Here is an 18,035-nt window from a genome sequence, read left to right as displayed (position 1 = left end):
CGGGGTCAGCGGATGCTGAGGCGCATAGTGCGCAGAGGTCGCCAACTTTCTGCAGAGTCAATCACTACAGACCTCCAAAGTTCATGTGGCCTTCAGATTAGCTCAAGAACAGTGCGTAGAGAGCTTCATGGAATGGGTTTCCATGGCCGAGCAGCTGCATCCAAGCCATACATCACCAAGTGCAATGCAAAGCGTCAGATGCAGTGGTGTAAAGCACGCCGCCACTGGACTCTAGAGCAGTGGAGACGTGTTCTCTGGAGTGACGAATCATAATTAATAATAATTTTCTTTATTTATCACACATTATACATTTGCACATATACAGTGAAATTCTTCTTTTTCACATATCCCAGCTAGGCTGGGGTCAGAGTGCAGGGTCAGCCATGATACAGCGCCCCTGGAGCAGATAGGGTCAAGGGCCTTGCTCAAGGGCCCAACAGTGGCATCTTGGCGGTGCTGGGGCTTGAACCCCCAACCTTCTGATCAGTAACCCAGAGCCTTAACCGCTGAGCTATCACGCTTCTCCATCTGGCAATCTGATGGACGAGTCTGGGTTTGGCGGTTGCCAGGAGAACGGTACTTGTCTGACTGCATTGTGCCAACTGTGAAGTTTGGTGGAGGGGGGATTATGGTGTGGGGTTGTTTTTCAGGAGCTGGGCTTGGCCCCTTAGTTCCAGTGAAAGGAACTCTGAATGCTTCAGCATACCAAGAGATTTTGGACAATTCCATGCTCCCAACTTTGTGGGAACAGTTTGGGGATGGCCCCTTCCTGTTCCAACATGACTTGGCACCAGTGCACAAAGCAAGGTCCATAAAGACATGGATGAGCGAGTTTGGTGTGGAAGAACTTGACTGGCCTGCACAGAGTCCTGACCTCAACCCGATAGAGCACCTTTGGGATGAATTAGAGCGAAGACTGCGAGCCAGGCCTTCTCGTCCAACATCAGTGTCTGACCTCACAAATGCGCTTCTGGAAGAATGGTCAAAAATTCCCATAAACACACTCCTAAACCTTGTGGAAAGCCTTCCCAGAAGAGTTGAAGCTGTTATAGCTGCAAAGGGTGGGCCGACGTCATATTAAACCCTATGGATCTGCGTCTAAAGGCAGATGAGTGAATACTTTTGGCAATATAGTGTATATATATATATATATATATATATATATACACACACACACACACACACACACATACATATATATATATGCGCACGTACATACATACATACATACATACATGCACACATATACACATAATAACATACGATTCCAAACTATGCCTCCCTCTCCACAGTCCCACTCTGAGAGCCCCCCCAAAAACATCAAATATCTACCCAATTTCCCATTAAATGAATTCCATATCCCCAGCCTTCTACACATTACCTCTTCGAAGGCTGCCACCCTTCCCATCTCCTCACACCACTCCCGAATTGAGGGGGCTCCCACCGACTTCCAACCCCTTAAAACAATCTGCCTGCCTATCATCGCACTGGTCAGGATCCAATTTTGTTATGTATTTGTCACCTATGTCGATGACCAACCCATCACCTAAAACACAGAGTCTGGGGCAAAACGGAATCCGAATGCCCAACATGTCACACACAAAACTCTGTACCTTCAACCAAAATTCCTGAATCTCAGTGCACCACCAAAAAACATGGGCCATGTCACCATCCTCTGAATGGCAACACCAGCAGGTGGGTGTATCTTTAAGACCAAGCCTATACAGTCTAGAGGGGGTCCAACAGAATCAATGTAGAATCTTGAATTGATAAGTCGCACCCTTGCATCTCTAGATACAGACTTGACTTTTTTAGAATCCCAGCCCACACTCCCTCCTCCAATACCAAATTAAGATCTTTCTCCCATAATCTCTTGATAGCGGTTAAAGCTCCGTCCCCCAGACTCTGAACTAGTAGGAAGTAATACACTGATGCCTCATGACCTTTTCCAAAAGCAGTAATCACCACTCCCAGAGTGTCTGCCACTTTAGGGTGTATGCTACTCCCAAAAATAGTACAGAGCAGGTGGCGCAACTGTAAATACCTAAAAAAACTGAGATCTGGGAATCCCAAAATGTTGAGCTAAATTACCAAATTATCTCAACACTCCACTCTCATATATGTCACCGAGTGTAGCAACCCCCACTCACAAGCCACTCTGACCAGCAGAAAGGGGACTTATCAATACATAATTTTGGATTCAGCCATATGCTCGAGGCAGCATTCAAATAAATGTCTGAATTAAACACTCTGAACACTTTTGTCCATACCGAGTGCAAATGCAAGATAACGGGATGTAACTTAACTTCTTCGGTTAGTTTGATAGAAAGGCTTTGCAATGGCGAAACAGGGCAAGACCTTCCTGTTCAATACAAAACCAGGGAGGGGCTCTCTCAGATGGACGCAACCAATGAGCCAAATGTCTGAGACCGAATGCATAATAATAAAATAAAATCTTGGGTAGGCCTAGCCCACCATTGTCAATCAGCCTATGTAATTTGTTGAAATGCAATCTGGGACGTTTACCATTCCAAATGAAGGTCTTCGCTATGCTATCAAATTGCTTGAAATAAGAGAGGGGGACATCTACAGGGAGAGACTGTAGCAGGTAGTTTTGGAATACAATTCATTTTAATAACATTAACTTTCCCTATCATAGATAACTGTAATGTCTAATGGTCATTTCTGAAAATTGAGAGTATTGAGTGTACCGTGTCCCAGATCGCGAGTGCATGGCAGCCACTAGGGTGGAGGTGTGCGGTTGGAATGCAGGCACAGCCTCGTCTGTGTACATCCCTCCACTTTGCCTGTGATTCAGACTCACCATGTCTGTCATGACCACGAGCCCCGTCTCCTACAACAGGTACATTGACATATTAGTGTTTGATATCTTTAATAAATGTCAGGTAATCGGTTATAGATGCCATTTATATGTAGGAGTGTGGCAAGGAGGAGGGCGGGGCCGGGCCGTGATGACGCACTCCCGTCCCCTGATCAGGCTAATCAAACACACGAGAGGGATAAAGGCGGCCGGAGGTGGCAGTTCGGCCTGGCCCCGCCCTCCTCCTTGCCACAAGGAGGTTGAGGTAAATGCATGTTTTCACTGTGCCTTTATAAAATAGATATTAAAATTTTTTTTTATTGTATGATGAAGGATGATTTATGTTGAATAATGAGTTTTGTATAATCAGTAAAACTTAACCTGTTTCAATTTCATCATGCAATTTTGATCATAATATAACCTTCCTTAATGATTAAACTCTCATTAAATTAATAATTTTTTTGTTAGCATCAAATGAAAAAGCATCTTGCCTTATAGCATAGGGGTCTATTGTCTTAAAATTGTCTCAATTTAATTAATAGAAAAAAAAGAGAAAGAAATTCAATTAAACATTTTCTCTAAAGATTCCTCGCTTATAAAGCCTTATTTTTTAATTTTTTGAGATGTTGGCTTGGAATGAGGTTGGCTTGAGAGCAGTTACCTGTAAGTTGCAAAATTTTTGCCTCTCACACCATGAATTTATTTAGAATTTATGTAGATAATATAAATTATATCAAATATGTTTTTTAATTTGAAATTATTTAATAGTCTTGAGGGTCAAATGCAAGGTAATTATTCACTAAATTTTAACCTAAACTCTTGATGTTGATAATGTCCATTTGTCAACTACCCAAGTGGAAACAGGTACTCACTGTAAAAGCAAAACGGGCATCTTTAGTGATGTCCCAGTGCCATGGAAACACAGAAGAACGCCGTCGCCGTGAAGACAATCCGGGCCACCAGAAATGCCCCTCATCTTTGGGTACCCCAAATGCATCAGATACGTCAAAGTCAGCCAGTTCCTTGAACACCTGCAAACCCAAACACCCATGCACACTGTAATCTTACTCCAGAGTTGCACGATATTCATAAAATTTATGAAAAGATGTTTTAATGAGGACTGACCTTCTCTGGTGTGAGCTGGAAGCCTGGTTTGAGAAGGTACATGCTTTTGTCAACCAAGGCCACACATACACATGAGCCACTCTCCGCTCTGACCTTAAGACTGACTGGACTGCCTGGGATAGACTCATTTGTGGACAAAGACACAGACACCTAAAGACAATTAAACAGATATGTGTTAATATATTAAAAGCCAGCCTGGCATCTCAGCTTACTAGCTAGGATGATACATTAAGGAATCAGGAAACCCACCTCATTTTCAAATCTGGGCTGCACGGGAAGTTGTAGACTGTCCGTCACTCCCTCGCCATCTTCCCGAACATAGTAGACCAGCAGGCGACTAAGAGGGGCCATGGAGGGTGTCACGTTGAAACGCAGAACCAACACACAGCTGTCCATTTCGGCCTGAGAAGAGGACACACCAGGGTCTGGGAAGACAGTGGACAAAAACATGGACAGACAAAAATGATGAGAAGGAAAATGAGCACTGTCAACATGTCAACAAAAAAATCTCAGCCTTTTGAACTCTAGCCCACAGTTATTGCCACTTCTTGCAGCACTGACCTAAGTGATGTGTTGGTTTGGTAGTTGTATAAATATTTGTATCGAAGGTGACAGTAGCTCTCTTTCCACGATGGGCTGTGCTGTTTGGATGTCTCAAACCCGACTGTACGATATTCCCGCGAGAGGCAATCTCATAGTGCATGGTGAAGTTACAAGGACAGGTGGACTTAAGAGAGATCTCTGCTTCCTGTCCAATCTAAACACAAGCAGATGCTTACAAGATTAAAAGATAAATGAACATACAAGGTATAAGCAAAATAGCAGTCTAAATGTTAACATTTTCAGAAGAAAATGTTAACAAAATGTTTACTAAATGTATTTTCTTGCATTCGTCTGTTGGCTATTGTGTGTATAAAGATGATGGCAGTGTCTCTTACCATAAGATGAGCACTGGGATTTTGGAGCTGGATGTGGCACTTGCTAGGAGAATACCAGCTACTGATGGACAGATAGTTGGGGAGATACTGGTCTCCTGCAGGTTTGCCGTCAATGGCCGTCACTTTTGACTGTGAGAAAAGAGGAAAATATGACAAAGTAACTTGACATTTTACTAACTTGTCATGTAGCTAAAAGTTTTATCGAAATTGACTCATGAAAATGGTCGATTTTGCAAACAACACAAGTCACTTTGGATAAAGTGGCTCATTCTAAACTGCAATATGTTTCTAAAAATCTTACATCATTAATTTGATTACCACTGGAGTATGTTTGCCACTATTACCAAGCAACAAAACTTGAAAACTAAAAGTTAGAAATTGAGAACATTGCCTGTTTCGTGTCAACTTTATTTGGTTCTACTAGCAAACTACTAGTGAACAACAATTCAAAATATATGTCAAAATATACATGTTTCCATCCTTTGTCAAAATTTAAAAAAAGATACTCAAGAGATCTTCCAGGCACTCTCCAAAGGAGCCTCAAATATCCTATTTATGTACTCAAGGAACTTCAAGATATATTTCAAGAACTTTATAGCCTTTCCATTATGATGGGGTTGTTGAAGGAACCGTTGACAGTCCTTACAGTTCTTGCAGGAACTAAGAGTAAGTTCCTAAGAAAACTGAAGTGTGCCTGGAGGATCTTCAGAGGTTTCCACTCCGCTCCTCCTCGACTATCTTTTAATTTTTACAGCGTGTAGACCAAACCCCAAAACACCGTTTTCAAATGGACTTAAGTGCGCTTCCACACCTGAGATTGGAAGATGGCTTTTGCATTAATCAAATGAAACAAACTTTAATATCAATAAAACCCACATTCACACCAAAATCTCTAGTGTGAAGGTAACACTATAGTCCCCTTGAAACAACTTCTAGGATCAGGCACCTTGTTGAAGGGCACAATGGTGGACCTTCATGAATCACCCCATGCAGGGTTTAAAACTACAACCTTTCAGTTACTAACCCAGCCACTTTTCCAACAGGCTTTATCTCTAAATCCCTCCCACTGACCTCCAACCAGACGTACTGGGCAGCCGTGGGGATGGAAGGGATCACAAAACTGGCCTTGCCATTGCTCGAGAACAATTCGCTGGTGTAGATGTTGTCCTTTGGGGTGAGTTCTGCCTTAATTCGCACCTGCACTCCATCCGCTGGGCTCCCGTCTGGATAGGTCACCTCAATCTAAGGTCAGTGGTGAAAAACAATAATTCCAAATTAGCATGGGTGACATTAGATCATTAGAACCTGTTGTCTCTCAATAAACACTGACCAACAGGAGATTGAGCATTCCCTTACCATCCCTTTGTAGGGCAGACCAGGCTTGAACTGCTTACGAGTGTCTTTGGAGTACTTGATGTCAATGAGCTGCTTGTGGACGGGCGTTGAATCGTCAAACATGGTCTGCCGTCCACCGTCCACACTGCTCACTGTCACCCACATGTTGACCGCACCCCGGAAATGGTCAGTAACTTCTAAGGGCATCATGTCCTTCACACAGAGGCTAAAAGTGGCTGAACCTTTGATCTATGTAGAAGAAAAGGCAAGGCCACAGTAAGCTGGTACTTATTTTTGTAGTCCTTAGAAGTTAAAAAGGCCATAATATGACAAACCCTACTGAAAAGACCAGCATGAATTTCAATGTAGGTCCATGCTGATTAATGCCGGTTGTGTATTTTTCTTCTTGGGCCATGTCCCAAATGGCGCACTTGATGATGACATGCGGTTCATGGCCTTTGCTAACATGAAGACCACAAGACCATAGGGTGTCCCATTTGTCACTTTATTATTCAAAAATTGTTGGCCAACATGGTCCTTCTGGTGAGGTTGGTTGACCAAGGAAGTCTTCCTGGTTGAACTAGTTTAGAAGCCTGATGGAGACATATGCTGGTGACCAACTTTGTTGGTCTTTTCAGCAGGAAAACTATTACAATTTCCTCACCTCCATTGATTTCATCACTGGGTGACCAACTTCATGCCTGTAGTAGCCTACACCATTCACCGTCATGTTAACCATTAATTTGCCCGTCACTGGCTTCCCAAAGGTGTACCTGGTGGATGACAGAGTGACTGTGAAATTGGAAACCAACCTCAACCAACTTGTGAGATGTCTGGATTCTCTCTCTTACCTTGCCTTGACTGTGACTTGTTCACATGAGTTGAGGTCTTGGACGTAGGGAGGGGGTTCAACAATAAGCTCAAACCTGGGCATAACTGTTCAAGAGACAAAAGACTGTTCAAAATCAATTACACATGCCAATATGGAAGGAACACTTTATAATAGATTCTTCAAGTCAAGTTCAGGTTTATTGACAATGGTCTCCTATTTTCTCCATTTAGTTCTTTCTCTAACTTTTGCTATCTGAACAACTTACCATACTTCTGTACATCAAAAGACTTGTTGTATGTGTGGCCTTGCATCTCCACAAAGACAAACCACTCGCCAAAGACAGGTTGGTCTGACAGTGGAAAGCTCATATTGACAATTCCTGACAACAGAGAGAGAGAATATCAGTGTAATCAAAGTTTATAAGATATCATAGTGACTAGGGTCTATAAAGTTCTACAGTGGCCCTGTCCTAAATGCTGCAGTGGACATGGACTTAAGGCTAAAGTATACTTTGGTTTTCCGAATGCTGTTACATCTCGCACACAGTTCGCGTGATGTGCATTTTGTGAACAGCACAGTTTGTGTAGACTCTTCGCGTGCAGCCCAGTTTTTGTAAACTTTTGCACCTGTCCGCATCTGTGCGCATGAGACTGGAGTTGACTGTACTAAAGAGTTTTACAAAGCAGTCGTACTGCGCATCCGTTGAACGTGTCCCTACAGGCTCATGGTCAAAATAGTTTACTTTGAAAGGCTAGAATGTCCGACCGTGAGCAAGATGTAACGATACATGGAAAAACTAAGCATACCATACCCTACAGTCTTGTCGTCTTTGTTCTCATATGACCGTTAAGTCTCCAAGAACACAGGATGTCCCATTTGTCCTTTTAGGTTTCAGATGTACTCACAAGCACCCCCTTTTGTGTCCTTAATGGACACTTTTGCTGAGCATGCACTGGCTCATACTCCACAGTGAACTATTACCCAACAGTCCATGCGGCAAAGTAGACTCAGAGGAGGACCGCAAGGGCTGAAAGTGCCATTTGGCATAGGGCCAGTGTGACACAATGATAGTTAAATGATTACAAAAGACAAAAACATGATTACAGCAACACAACGTGACAGTAACAGTTCTTACCACAACAAATAGACTTCAAATCTTTCCACTGGACTATGCGGGAGCCTCTGGGGTCCTGAGTAAACAAAGTGTTAATCTTAAACAGCATGTGGTAAAAATAGTCACATTCTTGCTTATTTGCTTGGCTTAAACTCGGAGGCCACTTTACACTCGTAAAAGGCAGCAAAGAATCAGGCTTAAGCAAACATGTTCCAAATCCAATGATGCTTTTAAACAAACTGACCTTCCCCTGACTCAAAGGGCCAACACTCCGGGAGCCCCGTCAATCAAGACAAAACTACACACACCCCAACTGACTCCGACAAGAGCCAGAAGCCGACAGTGCCAAACTAACATAAACATAAAACATTGTATACATAGCAAACATTTTTTCTAGTCCCCCTTTGGCCATTTGCACAACTTTCAGAGGAATTTTCTGGAACCAAGTAACAGTGTTTGCCCCAGATATGCTTCAAAGGCCAAGCAGCATGTAGGAAAAGACTGGAAGCTAAGCATAGTGCAGCAGGGGGCAACAGCCCAGGAAGACTGGTTCCCTTTTATCTCCCTAGTCACCCGCTAGGGTCTGCTCTAGGGTTGAACCCAACACCACCGGCCAGTTGTCAAGCTCTATAGCTCTAAACATGGGCCCTGCTGGGAAAGAAATACTCCAATCACACTTCTCAACCAGAGCGGTCTCCATCCCACAGCCTTCACTCACCACTATGTAAGCGTCAATCTGAAAAACAATAAGAAGGAAGTGATTAGAGGGATAAAGATGACACATACAGAGCACAACAATGCCCGCCCACTTTTTCAGTCGTCTTTTTTCCGGAGGTATTTTTCCTCTATCATTTCTTCCATAGGGATTTAAAAAAAAATTGCCATTAAAGAATTCTAAAGACATGGACACACACCTTTGCACAGCAAAATTCCACTGGCGAATAAGGCGTGGCCGGACGCTGAGCACGTTTGAAACCAGCAAAAATATAATTGTCCAGCAGCCTATTTTTAATGCTGCACATTATACTCCATGAGAATTAAGTTAAAAAGAAACTCACCACTAACATGATATACTTGTGCATTGTGAATACTCAGTGTAGCTCTGTAAGAAGCACCGCCCACACATAGGTCACTGCCAAACCAAGCAACTTCCCATTGGTCAAAGTGGCGAATTCGCCTGTCAAAGTTCACCAAACCTGAACTCTACGCAAAATCCACGAGGGGAAATTCTTCGCCACAGGAAGTCCATTTAAGATCGCGCAAATTCCCATTGAGATGACTGTATTTCCTCTGTGGAATTCCGCTGTGCAAAGGTAAGGGTGACTGCACTTTTAGACATAAAACAAACCCACCAGCTCCGAGGTGAATCACAACTTTACATACTTTGATTTGAAGAAAAAAATTATTTGAAGAATACGTACTGAACGTCTTTCATGAGGGAATGAACCATGAAGCCTTACAATTTACGTTATTAATTCAAAAAGATTAAAAAATATAAAACTATTGATTTAAAGTTATATAGAAACAATATATTTTAAGATTATTACAAAATATCAAGATATATACAAGTGCGAGAGTAGGGAGACAGACTCGATTACTTCATTTGAAGTGCGTCATGGAAGTGGGTGGTCGCTGCAGAGCTCTTTTGCTGCAATTTGTTTGCCGCGACTCTCTGATTCATGGATTTCCCCATCACCTGAAATTCCACTATTAAACAACATTTAAGCTCACGTTAGGTCTGTCTTTACAGGTTTTAAGTTATTGTTAAAAATCAATTCATCTATGGAGAAAATGAATGTGACTTTTACCCCCGGAACCAGACTGTTCTGCTCTATTACACACTCTGCTTAGCTAAATGGTTAAAGCTTTTTTAGTCCTTTCAAGATCTGAATCAATTCTGTTTCTGTGAGAGCAGCCCTACTTTCAATAAGGACATTGTCCGCACAGCTACACATTACGCTTGGAGCTGCTTTCGGAAAAAAAAAGCTGTTGACTCCAATTTGACTGTGGTGAATATGTTTCCGCAATTTTCATGTTTGTTTGTGCTGCTAAGCTCTCCTGCTTCTCGTGCTCCTTTCTGAAAATGTTTGCAAGATTTTTAGACACTAAACAAACAATGCTAATCGAGACTATGTTCCTCCACTACAAAGCATTATTCAGCATTTGTACAAGTCATTTCAGGACTGAATTCCTAAGAATGATTCAGGAGTTGCGCTACCTTTTCACTGGTTGGCCTTAGGTCTGGCGTGACGGCATATACATTTATAAGAACTAGAGATGAGAGACAAAAAAACAAAAACATTAGTAACATTGCTTCTTTCTCAAAGGTATTCATGACACATTAGCTATGTTCTGAATAGCATGCTTCCATAAAAATGACTAGCATTTAAAATTAATACCATTTAAAGTGAATAATAACTGTATGATAACTGGACGGCACTCTCTAATTTAAACAAAGTAATGAGGTCATGCAGCAACAATGCAGCATACTACTGTTTGAAAGGCTTATCATTATATAATGCATTGTTTCACATACTTTTTTTAATAGGTAATATACAGCGTATACTGTACTGTATGCCGTACACTAGTAATACATTCTGAACACAGCCAATATCTACCGGCAGCTTAAAGACATTTAGCATTACAAATTAATTTAACTTAATAAGTAAACCATTCCTATTTGGTGTGAGGAAAGAGACCTTTCTGCTGAGGTTTATAGACTGGCTTGTCAGTCTGAATGAAAACAGTTGTGCCTTTGCTGTCCACTGTCACAGTGGTATGGTTGTGAAAGATGTAGCCACCCTCATTGAGCTGGCGGTTCCCCCAAACCTTCAGATGAAGGTGACCTCTGAGATCTGATGGTACCTGGGCAAATTGAGGTAATTAGGCATAAAGGTCCTATATCAAGCTCTATGCTAACTGCTGCTTTATGAAAGTTCACACTGAGGAATGAGGTCTTAAACTGGCTGATGACTCGACTGATTGGCTCACCTTTATTTTGATGGTGCCTTTATCTGAAATGGAAGAGAAATGAATATCAAAACCATTTCAAATAATTACTTCCATGTGATCTGTTAAGTGCTTCATTATGTCATTAAAAGGCAATGATACCTCAACAGGTGCTTAGCTACCATGTGTGTTGTTGGACATTACCTTTAAATGCTGATTTGAGCATTGCCTCTAGTAATGGGTCAGCTAGAATAAAGGCTGTCTTTCACAAACCTGTACTTTGAGATACGAGACCCTGCATAAATCTCACCTCGTACAGTGCCATGACTGTGGGCTACAATCTCGCCCTTGATGCTGAGCTGCAGCTGTACTCGCGTGTCCTCTACAGCATTGAAGATGGTCACGCTCACGGCCTCTTCCACACCAGCACGAAACACTGACGGCGCAGCAATCAAGTAACCCCTGTGTATGAAAGGAAAGACATTCAGAACAGTGGCTCACTACACGTAAAACACTACATTTAAGGTACCAATTTCATTAACACTTGTTTTGTCTAGAGAGCTCATCCAAAGCTCACATCATAGGACACAAAACCGAAACAAACAACGGTCTTTCCATGTGACAACCTAAACAAATGTCAGATGATCAAACACACAGTTTTATTCTCTGGTTTTTGCTTAAAACAAATTCCACGATTTCACACCATCAGTCAGTTTGAAAGTTAAAGGCTAAGGTATCATTTATTTTTTCTATGTGCCAGTAAATCTTGTGCACGGCCAAGCACTCAGCCTTTCAAAGTATAATTGTTTGTTCGCGAGCCCATATGGACATGGTTGAGGCATACGCACTACAACTGCTTTATTTTACAGTTTTAGTACAGTCGACGGCAAGCATATGCGCCTCACATTGTGCAAAGACCCAGACTGTCCTAGGGCCTCAGACAGGGGCTTCCAAAGCCACAGCCAAATGAAGGGCTCCTTGCACACTCAGTGTGAACTGACCACAAAGGCGCAAGGGCCCCTCAGCTCATACAGCACAAATTAGGGCCACCAGCTTTTTTTTAAAGACTTTTTGTATTCCCCTTGTTGCTTAAAGTAGGTTAAGGGGTTTGCTATTAGGAGCATGGGGGGCTCATGGGATCATAACCCAGCCCTGTTTACTGGAAATATTTAATGCAAAGTAGATTAGATGTAAACAATGCATTCCTAAAAGGCGCGCTACAGTACTTGCACCAGTGTAAATTTTGTTTCTGTTCAGCCTGACAAATAATTGTTCTGCTCTGTGTAAATAGACAACACATCAGCATTTCATTTTGCTTTTTTGTTTCACACTTGGTGTGTATAGGTCGTTACTTTTAAGGCTAGGGTATACTTTGCTTTTCCAGGTGCCGCCACGTCTCGCACATAGTGTGCTATGTAAATTTCGTCATGCATACTGTCTACGTGGATTGTCTGTGTGCAGCCCAATTTTTCTAGACTCTTGGACAGTCCACGTCTTTGCGCATCATATGCACATGCGCCTGCCGTTAACTGTGCTAAAGAGTATCATAAAGCAGTCGCAGTGAGTATGCGTTGAATGCATCCGTATGGGCTGTCCATTCAGAAGAGTATACTTTGAACAGCTGAGCACGCATCTGTGCAAAACACATAAAGGCACATGGTAAAATGAAGTATAACCTAGCCTTAAAGCCAAAGTATACTCTGTCCATAATCGTAATCAATTGTAATTAATTCGTAATCAACAGAGTGCTCGAGTACTGAACGCGTGCAGCCTTATTTTTCTAACCGTCCATCTTTGAACATGCAGAATGCACATGGACCTGGAATTATTTGCACTAATTAGTGGGTCCACAAGGTGGCAACACTCACATTTGCTGTCACGAAGAAGTGCTAAAATAAGATGCAATTGCTGGTAAACATCAGAAGATGAATGTGGAAACAACAACAGTGGATGGGTATGTCAAGAACGCATGTGTGAGGAAGTCAGGATTCCTGCATTTGTATAACTCGAGTCTGAAGAATATAAAGCCATCTTTATGGGTCTAATCTCCTGAAGAGAAAAAGTCCAGTATCTCATATCAGTCATAGCGCGCATACGGCAACCGCCTGTGTATGCATGCACAGTCATATGAAGTTTACTTTGAAAGGCTCGTGTTCGATTGTACACAGACGCAAATCAGTTGAATTAAAACTGAAGTATACTGCATTTGAATCAAAACCAAAGTATACTTCGGGCTTTAAGGCTCCCGGACCGCTCACACTTTGAACTGACCACTAGAGCCCCTGGGCTCCTCTGCACATAAAGTGCAAACTCTGGGCCCCAGTTTTTTTTAGTTGAATCACTCTTGTTGCTTAAAGTAGAATAAAGGGTCTGCCCCTAGGGGCGGCTGGAGGTGGGTATGTAGGGGGCTCCAAAGATAAGCACCCAGGGGCCTCACAGGACCACAATCCACCTGTTTACTGCAAATATTTAATGCAAACAAGATTAAATAAATTATTCGTCAGCGATAAATTTCGCTTTTTCATTTCACACTTGGTGTGAACAAGCCTTTACTCTTAAGGCCAAAGTATACTATGGTTGCCACATCTTGCGCCCAGTGTGTGTGATGTAAATTTTGTCATGCGCAGTCCATGCAGATGTTTTCAAAATAGTTTACTATGAAAGGGCGAGCACGTGACTGTGTGCGAAACGGGACGGCACGTGGAAAAATTAAGTATATTCTAGCCTTTAAACAAAAATGTCACAGAGCTGGGTTGCACTGCATAACATTCTAAAAAAATAGCATTTACATCTCTTCATTGGGGCATCAATGTAATTAAAACAAATAAAACATGAAACATAATTCTAGTCTTGTTTCTCAGAGGCATGTCATGACAAGAGTTATGGCAACATTACTCCACCATTAAAACACATTAACCTAATTCTTAAGGCATTTTGCCCCCTGTGGAATCTAAGTTGTCTCGACTACAGTTAAAAATCTCAAACAAGCCAGTTACAAATTCTTTGCCAGTGACCTTAAACGATGGGAAAAGGACATGGGCAAAATGCAGTTTAAAAGGTGTTTCCTGGGCAGCTCATGCCTGAGTGTGAGATATCAGGTGGTTGGCATTACGGTTCAGCGGGGCCAGAAGCAATTTAAGTCTCAAGCCATGAGTAAAGCCTCTGCAAGCCACCTATGCGGAATTGACTGCATTTGATCTTCAACTCCCTATCTTACAAAAGTCTCATGTGTGCAGTTGGCAAAGAACTATTTGGTGTTTACATGATAGCACTATCTTGTTGAAGGAAAGAAGACCCACTGGCTGACTTAAAAGAATGTGGCTCTTTGTTGGAAAGGGCAAGTTGGTTATTGACCTCCTTCTCTGGTGATCTCTAGAGCTTCAAATACTTGGCAATGCCACGTGTAACAGGTACACTGACACTGAGCTATATGATCTTGTATGAAGAAGACTGGAGAAGTTCATGGACCACGGGTTAATTAAATCAGTGCTCAAAGATAATAAAATCTGGGAGAACAAAAGATGCAGAATTAATTAAACACTGACAACTGATTGAGTTGTGGTGAGCATTTGCATTAGAACATCGGCAATTATCCAGTTGTAAAGCACCATTACAACAACATACTGTATAGTCAATCCATACGCAATCATTTCTACACTACACTCTTAAAGAGTCACAAGCAGAACTAGAAAGGGTTTTGCAGCCTAATGTCATTGGAGAACCTTGCAAATAATTCTCAACCTATCATTTCCCTCTGATTTAGGGGTAGTTAATGTTGAAGGTAAGTGTTGGGGTTAGGGGCAGACTTAAGAACCCAGGATAGCAGGGGCCTGGGTAGCTCAGCGAGTATTGATGCTGTCTACCACCGCTTGAGCCGCGAGTTCAAATCCAGGGTGTGCTGAGTGACTCCAGCCAGGTCTCCTAAGCAACCAAAGTGGTCCGGTTGCTAGGGAGGGTAGAGTCACATGGGGAAACCTCCTCGTGGTCACTATAATGTGTGGTTCTCGCTTTCGGTGAGGCGCGTGGCGAGTTGTGCGTGGATGCCGTGGAGAATAAAAGTCTCCGTGGTAACACACTCAACAAGCCACATGATAAGATGCGTGGATTGACGGTCTCAGATGCGGAGGCAACTGAGATTCTTCCTCTGCCACCAGGACTGAGGCGAGACACTACGCCACCACGAGGACTTAGAACGCATTGGGAATTGGGCATCCCAAACTGGGGAGAAAAGGGGGAGGGAAAAAAAAAGAACCCAGGAGAACTTCACCTTTCTTGTGTTAACAGAACAAGAAACTTTCCTGCAAACAACTACTGAAGAATCGTTCTCTTTTTTTTAACGAGCGGAGTGTCCTAACAGTGCCTTGGGAAGGTGATGGGGAACTGCAGTGTTCTGAAGGTTGTTTCTTGGTCTGCAATGAGGATCTCTAAGAGTAGAAATTCAGTTCAACTCTCATGTATTTCTCCTGATCATCTTTAGCTCATTAGAACTTGGGAGTTTTGAGGAGTTGTTCACCTCATAAGCTCAGTAATGCCACCCATTACAAAAATTGAAATTATGAAAATTTATTTTTTAAAAGTTATTTTTATATTTATTTCTGGAGCTTAAAGTAAAAAAAAAAAATGTTTAATTGATGTAACCGTCCAGAGTAGAGGTGTAAAAATGCTCCGGTGCATCAATCTCTCAAATAAATTTTTATGCAACGATTACGGAATTTATTAATAGATTATCATTATTTTTTAATACCTAATGTGACTGTATCCTACACTGACCTTTTCACAACAGACTCAGCAGACATTTTCAGAAAACATGGTAATACCATGGTACTTGTTTGAAAACATAGTATAACCATGATACATGTCCAAAAACATGGTGAAACATGGTATTATTATGGTAAATGTCCAAAAACATGGTAATACCATGGTACATGTCCAAAAAAACATGGTATTACCACGGTACATGTCCAAAAACATGATATTAGCATGGTACATTTTCAGAAAATATGGTAATACCATGGTACATTTTCAGAAGACATGGTATTACCACGGTACTTGTTTGAAAACGTGGTATTACCATGGTACTTGTTCGAAAACATGGTGTTACCATGGTACATGCCAAAAAAAGATGGTTTTACCATAGTACATGTCCTAAAACATGGTTTTACCATGGTACTTGTCAGAATGCATGGTGATAGCATGATACTTGTTCAAAAACATGGTAATACCATGGCACATGCCAAAAAAGATGGTTTTACCATGGTATGTCAATAAAACATGGTATTACTATGGTAAATGTCCAAAAACATGTTAAAATGTAAAAACATGTAAAAAATAAAATAAAAGTCTCATTAAAAGCTAACATAAATACCATAAGTACAGCAGAATAATCTTGTAATTATTTCCTAAATAATAATAATAATAATAATAATAATGTGATTTATATATATATATATATTATTATTATTATTATTAATATTTGAAAACTTTTGTCCACCAAATCAAAGTCAGGTGGTGTAACCAACTTGTAGATCATGTAGGTTAAAAAAAACTAAAAAAAAACAAAAAACAGAGAGGACCCCTTTAGACCCTTCTGACTGTGTGAATTTAAAAAAAAAAAAAAAAAGGGAAAAAAAAAAACATTTTGTTTAGGTCATATGAAGTAACCCTGAGAAAACTTCTTGATATTCTTGACTCCAATTCATGATATTTGTAAAAAATTAATAAACAAATACCTTGAAAAACAACTTTTTTGAAATGCATGATTAAGTTGTGTACACTGTCATGTATTGCAAGGTGCAAAAAAAATATTTTAACACCTTTTACATAATGGTTACACCACATGACATTTTTTAAATCAATAAATATTTTTTTGTAGAAAATAATATAAATGTAATGTTAAAAATAAAAAAAGCTACAAATGTTTTTCAGAAACGTTTGAAACTAAATTTGACACATAAGATTACATTTCTACGAACATGACACGTGTGTTGACCCTTTATTATGGTGCTACTAACACATATTGATGTAACTGGTATTTTGGTGGAAACTATGGTTACCAAGTAAACTTTTGTAAGGGACAACATGTTTATTTGTTACTAACACCCAAGCAGCTGTGCAGCTTAATTCACTTGTTGCACAAGGAAACATATCCACAGGCGCGCAGCAATCAAAAGTGCTGCTTATCACTGGTGATACTGTTTAGGATGTAGTTATCACCTACTGCAAAGTCTTATCAAAATCCCATGCTAAAAATGAAAAACAAAAAAACAAACAAACATGCATGGATATTTCCACCCCAACCATAACATAGCTCCATTTAACACGCATGCATACTTACTGCCTTTCTTGTGAATGAACTCCAGTCATAACACACATGATAACAGTCCACGCCAGAGTCCAATAATTGTGGTTTATATGTAACACTCTCATTTTGCCCCTTGTTGTCTTGTATTGTATTGTATATTGTAAAGAGTTTTTTCTGCTTATATTCCAGAATTTATTGATAACGTTTCGAATTGCAACAAAGTCGCAGAGTTCAAACTCCAGAATGCAAGAATCCAAAGTATCCACGCGGGGTAAGTAAGCACGCACGAGCTTCCGTTCACTCCGGTTCAGCGCGTGCGACGTTTTTATCCCAATTCCCAATCTTGTCCGTGCAACTAAAGACAATCCCTCTTGGCGTGCCTTATTTATCCGCCTTAGTTCCGAATGCTCATATTTCAGCATTAAAAATGATCTCCATCCACCCCACTCCTTGTGTAGCACGGTATTTGTGAATGCACATCAGATTCTGTGAGCTGCAAACTGCTTGTAATGTAACCGAGACGGTGTGCTGCTGCTGCAACTCGGCCCTTTGAACTCTACAGGCTTTTGTCTATATATTCAGTGGTGTGTGTCAGGACAAGTCTAATAGAGACCCTCTGA

General features: G+C 41.2%; 1 protein-coding gene across 2 annotated transcripts in view; it reads right to left on the bottom strand.

The window, feature by feature from the left end:
* LOC127438115 (C3 and PZP-like alpha-2-macroglobulin domain-containing protein 8) overlaps positions 1-17,714 on the bottom strand; it is a 78,414-nt gene extending 60,700 nt beyond the window's left edge. The window contains exons 1-18 of one of the 2 annotated variants that reach the window (XM_051693394.1): positions 17,449-17,714; positions 11,425-11,576; positions 11,157-11,179; positions 10,865-11,030; positions 10,384-10,436; positions 8,884-8,901; positions 8,187-8,241; positions 7,317-7,430; positions 7,071-7,155; positions 6,884-6,992; positions 6,241-6,468; positions 5,956-6,126; positions 4,885-5,013; positions 4,508-4,703; positions 4,196-4,371; positions 3,947-4,096; positions 3,694-3,852; positions 2,712-2,854 (exon numbers count right to left, since the gene is read on the bottom strand). In XM_051693394.1, the coding sequence (XP_051549354.1) occupies positions 2,712-2,854; positions 3,694-3,852; positions 3,947-4,096; positions 4,196-4,371; positions 4,508-4,703; positions 4,885-5,013; positions 5,956-6,126; positions 6,241-6,468; positions 6,884-6,992; positions 7,071-7,155; positions 7,317-7,430; positions 8,187-8,241; positions 8,884-8,901; positions 10,384-10,436; positions 10,865-11,030; positions 11,157-11,179; positions 11,425-11,576; positions 17,449-17,540 (2,219 nt within the window). In that variant the 5' untranslated portion in view covers positions 17,541-17,714. The remainder of the gene's footprint in view (positions 1-2,711; positions 2,855-3,693; positions 3,853-3,946; positions 4,097-4,195; positions 4,372-4,507; positions 4,704-4,884; positions 5,014-5,955; positions 6,127-6,240; positions 6,469-6,883; positions 6,993-7,070; positions 7,156-7,316; positions 7,431-8,186; positions 8,242-8,883; positions 8,902-10,383; positions 10,437-10,864; positions 11,031-11,156; positions 11,180-11,424; positions 11,577-17,448) is intronic. The other variant, XM_051693393.1, reaches the window with a different exon arrangement.
* Positions 17,715-18,035: the final 321 nt, after the last annotated feature.

This window comes from Myxocyprinus asiaticus, chromosome 49, assembly GCF_019703515.2.
Source record: "Myxocyprinus asiaticus isolate MX2 ecotype Aquarium Trade chromosome 49, UBuf_Myxa_2, whole genome shotgun sequence".
NCBI lineage: Eukaryota > Metazoa > Chordata > Actinopteri > Cypriniformes > Catostomidae > Myxocyprinus > Myxocyprinus asiaticus.
The sequence above is the reverse complement of the archived record's forward strand: the minus strand, read 5'-3'. Positions and strand labels throughout refer to the sequence as shown.